The 9,649-nt window shown below is 41.0% G+C and overlaps 3 protein-coding genes across 4 annotated transcripts in view; 2 read left to right on the top strand and 1 right to left on the bottom strand.

Annotated features, from left to right (window-relative positions):
* The window catches only part of sinhcaf (SIN3-HDAC complex associated factor), a 7,466-nt gene extending 3,696 nt beyond the window's left edge, over positions 1–3,770 (top strand). Inside the window, exons 2-6 of the mRNA XM_037683392.1 lie at positions 1,174–1,301; positions 1,393–1,492; positions 1,576–1,699; positions 1,780–1,930; positions 3,186–3,770. Of these exons, the coding sequence (XP_037539320.1) occupies positions 1,174–1,301; positions 1,393–1,492; positions 1,576–1,699; positions 1,780–1,930; positions 3,186–3,492 (810 nt within the window). The 3' untranslated portion in view covers positions 3,493–3,770. The remainder of the gene's footprint in view (positions 1–1,173; positions 1,302–1,392; positions 1,493–1,575; positions 1,700–1,779; positions 1,931–3,185) is intronic.
* The window catches only part of c10h12orf4 (chromosome 10 C12orf4 homolog), a 329,451-nt gene that overhangs the window by 110,515 nt on the left and 209,287 nt on the right, over positions 1–9,649 (bottom strand). The window lies entirely within an intron of this gene.
* kxd1 (KxDL motif containing 1) lies at positions 6,870–8,630 on the top strand (the record flags this gene model as incomplete). The annotated part of the gene is given in 4 exon segments (XM_037683393.1): positions 6,870–6,947; positions 7,201–7,305; positions 8,352–8,504; positions 8,584–8,630. Coding segments are annotated over 3 exon segments (301 nt in total), but the record flags the coding sequence as incomplete, so codon positions are not given.

The following is a 9,649-nucleotide window of genomic DNA, read 5'->3' as shown; positions in this document are numbered from 1 at the left end:
TACATATACCTTTTATTGCAGGACTACAAATTATATGCGAAATAATCGGCAGAGTGAGAGGTCTGTCTTTTCCTGCTCTCTGTGTCTGTCAGAAGACCCCGAGGACTGATGGCAAAAAAAAAAATCCGGTCTGGGGGGCGCGGCTCGCAGTTTTTGCCGCAGTTCGGGTCCACATGTGTCCTCGTGAATACATTTTGCCCGGCAACATAAATCAACGCACTCCTGCGTGATGCGCGCGCACTTCCAGCAGCTTTCTCCTTATCTTCTTCCGGTTTAATTTAACAATATTTTGGCTTGTGTGCATTAATGCACAGAACTGCGTGTCGTGGAGGAGCCTGAGGGCTCCGAGCAGATGCGCGTGCAGCGTTTCCAAAACGTGGCGTGAACCGTCGCGAGCGCAGCGTGACGACATTATCTGTCTGACCTACTTCCACCATGTGGGTCAGAGAGAGATGGTTCTGGTGCTGATGACTAAACACATTCCACTTTAGTTCATATTAAACATGGCGGCTTTTATTACTGAAGGCGGGCAATAATGTCTTTTTGTGCACTCCTCTCTCTGTCTGTTAGCAAAATAGCTCACGAACCACTGGATGGGTTTTAATGAAACTTGCAGGAATTAATCACTGGATGCACATCTGCATGTATCATCTTTAGAAATTAAGCCATTTGTACATGTCTGCTGCAGCCAACTGATTCCAGAAAACACAAAAATGATCATAGATCAGTCAGTTTTATGGATATAGAGCTAAAACGTGGTGTGGTAGTAGCTGAGAGTCATTCACAGCAGATACTCTTAAGTGCTCCTCATGGATTGAGATCTCTGCATGAATCTGTTGGTGTCGAGTCTGTTTGTCAGTTAGCAAAATATCTTGAACCACTGGAAGGATTTTAATGATGTTTATAGAAACTAATCCTAGAATGCACATGTACAACTGGTTTGTAAGATGGCCGTCGCAGCTGATCGACGTTAGCCATCACAAAAATGGCTGTAACTCAGCCAGTTTAGCCTACCCTGAGCAATAATCTGGAGTGGTAGTAGCTGAGAGTTGTTGGCAACACGTGACTGAGTGTGACAATGTTGAGACGGTTTTAGTTTTAACCTGGCATAAAAGGCAGCGGGTGATGAGGGTCTAAACATAATTTAATTTAAAAAAAGTACTCTTTACGCAGATGTTTGGCTTTCACAAGCCCAAAATGTACCGGAGTTTGGACGGATGCTGCATCTGCCGCGCAAAGTCGTCCAGCTCCCGCTTCACGGACAGCAAGAGGTACGAGAAGGACTTCAGGAGCTGCTTTGGGTAAGAGACACGAGCCGTCTGCCCGCTCGTCTTTTTCACCGCGGAAGTTTTTGTGAAAATGTCTCTGAAAGTGGATCGAACTGTCCTGCAGGCTGTGCGAGACGCGTTCCGGAGAGATCTGCAACGCCTGCGTCCTCCTCGTGAAGCGGTGGAAAAAGCTTCCTGTGGGAACCAAGAAGAACTGGAACCACGTGAGTGTTTGCTTTAGTGTTTTCTCCTGCTTTTACTGGCTCATAATGAGCTTTTGGGATTGACAACCACGTTTTTCATGCAGGTTGTTGACGCCAGAGGAGGCCCCAGCCTGAAGCTCACCTCCAGACCCAAGAAGATGAAGTCCGTCTCCAAGAAGGCGCGACCGAATCAGATCAGCCGTCTGCAGAAGGAGCTCAAAAGAAACAGTTAGTTCTGCTCCGTGTGCCGCAGCTACAGCGTGGATTCATTTTCCCGTCGAATTAACATCATTTCTCCACTTTGTCAGATTCAGACGCTCACAGCACGACCTCCAGCGCCTCTCCCGCTCAGTCCCCCAGCTACAGCAACCTGTCAGACGACGGGTCGGACACCGAGCTGAGCCCAGGGTCCAGCCGCTCCCCGGTTTTCTCCTTTCTGGATCTAACCTACTGGAAGAGGTACGGCTCGGCGGTGGAACTCGTCTTTCCACTTTGTTTGGGCTTTAAAACGACACGTAGCTCGTGGTGTGACGTTTTATTAAACAGCTTTCGATGTTTCCGTCCACCCACACGGTTCTGATCACGAGTCACTTTGGTGAAACCGCTCCAGTTACAGGACAAGAGAGCCCGTCATGCACATCAATTAAACACTCGAACACCGCGAGGCCTAATATTACAATTATTCTGCGTAAAAGTGATATGACATCGATTGCACCGCTCCCCCCCGACGTCTTTTGTGCTCTCCGTGAGAATTTTACAGTAATAAAAACGTTGGCGAAAACATTTCTGAAGAAAAAACTTTATAACGATTTGAGCTGAGAAAACATGGCCGCTTTTTGATGTATGGACTGTAAAAGAAAATGTAGATATTAACAGAAATGCTGCCGCCAGCGGCTCATTATGGTCACCATGGTAACACACCTGTGTCACTTCTTGATAGCGAACTTAAGGGAGGCAGACTGAAAAATAAGCCTCAAATAAACAGTCCCCGTGCAACAACTCTGAGATGGTACAAGTACAAAGTTTAATAATAATAATACATTTTATTTGTATAGCGCTTTTCTAAATACTCAAAGATGCTTAAACATTTTATAAACCAGTACTGGAATTAGGGTGCAAATTTCAGCCCTAAAACACCCAGGAAATATTTATTTTTATTTTATTATTATTATTATTGTTTTGTCTGGAAACTTCTAGAAACTTGACTCATTAAAGGCCTAGCATTTGTGAAGGAATGCATGTCACCCGCTGCCCTCCACATCAACATTTTAAACTAAAAATCCCTAATGTTGAGAAGAAATGTGATATTTCACGGGGCGCACGTGATCGAAACATTATCACCCTCCTGGGATGGTGGGTGATATTTACATAATAGTTTTCTGTTGTTTTATTTTCAGATTTAGAGTAAATTGTGACGCTTTAAAGTACCCGTGACATCCAGTTTTTGTAATAAATATGAGAATTTAAATAAAGCAGGAAGTTCCCTTTTGATGTCACTTCCTGTTTTACTTTGGCAATGCCAAGTATAAGGAAACTGGAACGGTTAAGTGACCAAAAGGGTGTGAATGTGCAGAATTTCTTAAATGTGAAGATGTTTTATTCCACTTATTTTTTGTATATGCATGTCACGTGCACTTTACATTCCCTGCAGCTTAAATCCCATGAAGTTTTATTCTTGGTTTTATTTAAAATCCATCATCTGTGTCTAATGCAGGCAAAAGGTGTGCTGCGGAATAATCTACAAGGGTCGCTTCGGGGAGGTGCTCATCGACCCCCATTTGTTCAAACCGTGCTGCCGCAACAAACAGCGTCAGCAGCAGCAGCAACAAGAGGAAGAGGAGGAGGAGGAGGAAGAGGAGGAGGAGGTCGAGGTAGAGGAAGGCCAAGTGGGGGTGGAAAAACCCCAGCTGGAGGAGGGAGTGAAGGAGACGCCTACGGGCGAGAAGAATGCAGAGCTGTGCGTCACCGTGACAACGCCTCCAGTCAGGAGCGGGGAGGAGGTGGCGGCGGGAGGCTGGTGAAGTCGAGCGCCCCCTCCCCCCACATCTGGCAACGTCTCTGAAGAAGTCTCGGGCCGCGTCTCGTTTATTTTGAGTTTGATTTAAATTTTCTTGTGATTTTTTTTCTGTCCCGAGCTCTCGCAGGAAGACGGCGCCTCAGATTGCCTTCAGTCAAAAGCAGCTAAAGATCTCTCGGGTCTTCTCCGCCTGGATTGTCTATAATGGTTAAATGGTAACTTATTGACTCTTGTTTGTCTCTTTGAACTTTATTTGATTCAGTTTTTTTTTTTTTTTTTTTTTTTTTTGTATTTAATGTTTTTACGGACCATTATCTGTGGTGTTTATTCGATCTACTTTGGAAGAAATGCTGGAGCTCTGGTTCACTGGTACATTTTAACAGACTTTATTCCAAAACGCAATACATCCACGATTCACAGGAAGAAAACAAAAACAACGGTGCTACTTGAAGTCCATTACTCAACATTTCAAACGCTCGGCCCATTCTCACTGTGGACATTTTATAAGACTTCATATTACAAGGTTCTTTATTGTCATTCGCATCACATGTGGTACATGAGGTGGAACAAAATTGTGTACTCGGTTCATTACTGATGTAAACGAGAGTAGAGTTTTATTATCTCCTTCTTTTGGGGGGAGTGGTGCATTTTGGATCGAATGGGACTTTACGCTGACGGAGCACAGACGTGTACAGTAGCCCCCCTGCGTCTTTTGTCTTTTCTCAGTGGCGTTCGCTCTTAGGAAAGGTTTTGTGTTTAAGAGTTCGTGTGCACGTGGATCCCGTTTAAATATATAAGGCCTATTCACAGTCTCAACAGCGAAACAAAGCGACACCAGCCTTAATCGTGTTACGGACAGTGCTAGTGTTCATTCTGGATTTGGTGTTAAGGAACAAAAAGGGACAGAAGCTTGGTTTGTCGTGGCCTCAGCAACACACATGAATGACAAAAACTCCACTCAGCCACAAGCCCTGAAATAATCTCATGCTCGGTTCTTCAAAAATTGCATGGCCTTACAGAAATTGTAAATTTAGCTTTTTGTTTTGTTTTATTTTGAATCAATGTAACTTATTTTTGTATGTTTATCAAATAATGAAGCTAAAATAGAAGTGTCTTTGCATAACAATACCCCAAAATACGACAGCAACACGCAAAAGAATCGGTCTATCGTCATTGAGCAATACCCACATCAGTGATTTTCATCATTTCTGGATCCGTTTATGCTAAAAGTCTTTATATAAGCTGAAATTCTATGCCATTGCCTCTAATATACCACAAATGTGTTGTGATGTATAGCCTGATATGAACTTTATTTATCCAATGAAAGCCAAAGCACATTGAAATTCACCCAATGTCAAATCAATGCAGGTTTTCTCCGGACACGTGTGCTTGTCCGGATCATTTGTATGTATGTTTATGGTATTCAAAAAAATGGACACTAATATGAACTTTCACAGCGTTGTTGCTTGGAGCTGCGGGTGGGGTTTTGTACATGCGGGGTCGTGCGGCTCCCGTACAGGTTTCAATATTTATTTATTTCATATTTATTTGTATTCAGCTTAGAAGTGTTGTATGATAAAACTCCTTTTTTTTCTTCTAAATCCTCTTTTATCTTTTCATCCTTTTTTGAAAAAAAACAAAAAAAAAACGAATGTGATTCTGACGCGGGCTTCCTTTTAACGCTGCGTTGATTTGGAGTTGCAGGTTGTCGATATTTGTGAAATGTTTAGTATTTATTTGCTCATCGGTTGAGTTGCGTGCAACCTAACTTATTCTGTATCATCTCTGCATCATGTAAGCTGTAACAACTGATAGATTGCAACCAAACTGTAGTTTCTCCCCTTTTTACTGTGTAGCTTAAAGAAATGTTAGAGTAGTGGGACACTGTAGGATACCCAACCATAGACGTGCATGTACTGTTGCTATGCATTTAACGAGCTTACAAGTTAGACAAGGCGGTTTTGTATTTTTTATACATCATGTACTTTTTTTACTTGTCCCTTAATAAAAGTAATTTTGTGAGTTTTCTGGAATTTGTGACGTCATTTGTGCTTTTACAGAGCCAAGTTAAGTCAAAATAAGATTTGTCCCCGTTTTTTAATATTAGGGAGGCTTTTGTAGCAGCTGCTAAAAACTGTTCAGTGTCAGACGATGATATTAACATGTCTCCTTGGGGATTTAATTCAGTTTATATAGCGCCAATTCGCAAAGAAGTTGTCTCAGGGCACTTTACAGGAACATTCACATACATAGAAAAGCCATTTAGTAAAGTTTTCTATCTAAGGAAGCCAGCAGACTTGTTGAATCTTCACTTCGTTGCAGTCTCCCATCCTGAGCGAGCACAGTGGCAACAGTGGAAAGAAAAAAACTCCCTTTTAAAAGGATTTGTCAAAAAGAAAAGTCTTAAAACTGGACAATGTGTCAGCCTCACGGACAGAAATTGCAAGTTGGTTCCACATTTTTTCCACATAATTTTATTCAAAGTTAAGATTTTCAACAATGAAAATTTGTATTTGTTTTATTAGGGTTTATTTACTGATTTATAGCAAAAATAAACTATTAAATTGTTTTTTTTTCTTTCTAAATACAGATTTTGTTCATTTTTTAATGTTACAGGTCAAGGCAAAGTTATTTAGCACATCTAAAAATATTATTTGTTGACAAAAGTGCTCAACGTAAAATCTAAAGTTGCACCAATTAGTCTAATGTGCATGATACCTAATATATTTAATTTGAGAGTATTCTGACATTTCTGAATCTAAAAACCGATATAAATTTTGAAAAAAAGTTGGTACTGGGGCTACTGTAGTGCCCATGTTAGTTAGAATTACAATTAGATTGAAAAAAGATTTAATGAGAAAATTGTTGCACATCAGAAAACAAAGCTAAATGTGAAAGAGCGACACTTGATAGAGCAAAAATGTCTTATTTGGACAAAACATATTTGTCTGGACTGAATTGTTTATTTAAGGATAAAACAGTAAAGTATGTTATTTCTGAGTGCAGGAAAACAGAAGTACATAAATAAATATAGCAAAGATGTCTTAAAATGAAGAGATATATTGAATCTGTTCATTTTGCTCTGGGAAGAGTAAAAATTAAAATCTTATTCAGGGTTTGGAAATAAAAAAAAAGGTTTTGTACTCATTCCAGTACAGTAGGGGGCGCTAATACACTACAGACGTTAAACATTACCCGCTTTTAAACTATAGACAGTTTATTATAATTTTTTGCATTAATTATACTAATAAAATATTACTAATATTAGTTTTCAAAAGCTAAGACTGTAATATAAAACACAATATTTGCTTTAAACAGCGAAAGAAAAAAAAGGAACCGGAAACTGCTTTCTCGTGACCGGAAGTGAAACCTAAAATATACGGAAGTTTTCTGTTTTTGTTTTCCAGACAGCTGTCAGATGTAGTCCTTTTCTAAATAAATAGCAAATATCCGTTTAAGGTATGTGATTAGAATTGCGTCACTTTCTTTCTCTTTTTAGCTTACGATATATATATTTTATAAATAAAATTTAAAAAAAATCTTCCAATAAATGTGTAAAAAGTACTTGATGAAAGGAAATGTTTTGTATTAGCTTAAATGTCATCGCAGGTTATCTGTTTTGTCTTTGCTTAGATATTCTGTCATGTTATCTTTTTTTGTTAACCATTTTCATCATTAAACTGTTTTTATTCATACGCGTTTGTGTTTGCAGCTTCATGATGGTGGAGCCCACAGCTTCTGGTGTGTTCTGTAACAGGATGCTGAGCATGGTGAACTCTGAAGATGTGAATGCCATCATCCAGGCTCAAAGGCACATGTGTGTATCAGTCTGAGTCTTATCTGACAGTAGATTTAAAACTGTCCTGTGGATGCTGATTGGTTTTATGTCTGTCTTGATCTGTGTAGAATATAGGTATGCTTTGTATATTGGTAAATGGACTGTACTTCTATAGCGCCTTTCTATCTTATCGAGATACTCAAAGCACTTTACAACACAATCTGTGTCCTCATTTACCCATTCATACAGCACTCTAGCAGATCTATACAAATAATAATCAGTGCTTTATCACATTCATACATGGAGGGGACACACATCAGAGGCAATGAGGGGTTCAGTGTCTTGCCCAGGGACACTTAGGCATGTGACTGCTGGTGGAATCGAACCCCCAATTGGAGGATGACTGCTCTAACCACTCAGCCACAACCGTCCCATATGTTGGTTTAGATAATCATCTTTGCATCGCTCGCAAACCATCCAGCACCTCGTCTTTTAACAGCAACTAGAAAATATGAACACATAACCCCTGTCCTGGCTTCTCTCCACTGGCTTCCTGTCCACTTCTGAATTGATTTTAAGATTTTATTGCTCGTTTTTAAAGTATTTAAAGGTCTGGCCTCATTTTATTTATGTGAAGTTTTTAACATCTACCAGTACACTCCAGTTAAAGCACTCCGGACTACCAACCAGTTTCTCTTATGTCCCCAGATCCAAACTAAAATCCAGAGGTGATCAGGCTTTTGCAGTTGCTGCTCCAAAATTGTGGAATAGTTTACCTGATAATTTAAAAATCATAGAGACTGTTGAGACTTTTAAATCTTTGCTCAAGACTCATCTTTTTTCCTTGGCATTTGATCCAGGCAGAGTCTGAGAACAAGTTAGAGCTGATCTTTATTGTTGTTGTGTTGTATTTTATTGTTAACTTTCTTGTGTTTCCTTAGTGACACAAGATGTATTTTCTTGTTCTTTTTTTGTTTTGTTTAATTTTAGTTTGCCTTAATTGTAAAGCACTTTGGTCAACTTTAGTTGTTTTTATGTGCTATGGAAATAAATTGACATTTGATTTGTAATTTTTGTGCAAACAGGCTCGATCGCTTTGAGAAAACCAATGAAATGCTGATCAACTTTAACGGGCTGTCAAATGTGCGACTGCAGCAGATGAACGAGCGCTTCCTGCTCCACACCCGCACCCTGGTGGAGATGAAGAAAGACCTGGATAGCATCTTCAGAAGGATCAGGTAAGTCTCGACTCTGCTGGTTTCGCACAGAGACGTATGTACCAACATCTGACTGCTGCTCTGCCTTTACTTTCTCCAGGACGTTGAAAGGGAAGATTGCTAAGCAATACCCAGAAGCTTTCAGCAGTAAGTTACCTTTATTTTATAGTCACAAACTATTTTTTGAGTTAAGAATGTGTAATTTACTCTTTATTTGAACCTTCATTTAACAGTAAACAAGTACAAGGAGACGATTTTCTGTCTTCACTTTTTTATTTAGAAAGTAAATCTAGGATTTGATGCCAACATGATACTCAAAGACTGAGAGAGAGCATCCACCCATCCACCCATCCATCCATTTTCATCTCCTTATCTGGGGTCAGGTCGCGGGAGTAGCATACTAAGAAGGGAGGCCCAGACTTCCCTCTCCCCAGCCACTTGGGCCAGCTCCTGTCTGGGAATCCCAAGGCATTCCCAGGCCAGCCGAGAAACATAGTCCCTCCAGCGTGTCCTGGGTCTTCCTCTGGGTCTCCTCCCAGTGGGAGGCATCCAAACCAGATGCTCGAGCCGCCTCAACTGGCTTCTCTCGACATGGAGAAGCAGCAGCTTTACTCTGAGTCCCTCCTGGATGACTGAGCTTCTCACCCTATCTCTAAGGGAGAGCCCAGACACCCTGCAGAGAAAACTCATGTCGGCCGCTTGTAGCCGTGATCTCATTCTTTCGGTCACAACCCAAAGCTCATGACCACAGATGACGGTAGGAACGTAGATCGACCGGTAACTTGAGAGCTTCGCCTTTTGACTCAGCTCTCTCTTCACCACGACAGACCGGTACAACGCCCGCTTCGCTGCCGATGCCGCACCTATTCACCTATCGATCTCTCGCTCCATTTTTTCCTCATTCGTGAGCAAGACCCCGAGATACTTAGTAAACTCCTCCACTTGGGGCAGGACCTCCTCCCTGACCTGGAGAAAGCAGTCTACCCTTTTCCAGCTCAAGACCATGGCCTTGGATTTGGAGGAACTGATCCAGAGAGAGCAACATTTCTAAATGATTAAAAAAAAAAAAAAATGTTTCTTTTGCAGATTTGCAACATTGACCTGCACTTTTTGCTTTTTGGTTGAGCCTTTGGCAGATGCTCCTACTTTGCTCATTTTTGCCCCCC

Source organism: Nematolebias whitei, chromosome 10 (genome assembly GCF_014905685.2).
Source record: "Nematolebias whitei isolate Nwh7 chromosome 10, NemWhi1, whole genome shotgun sequence".
NCBI lineage: Eukaryota > Metazoa > Chordata > Actinopteri > Cyprinodontiformes > Rivulidae > Nematolebias > Nematolebias whitei.
Note: the sequence above shows the minus strand (reverse complement) of the source record. Positions and strands in the feature narration are given on the sequence as shown.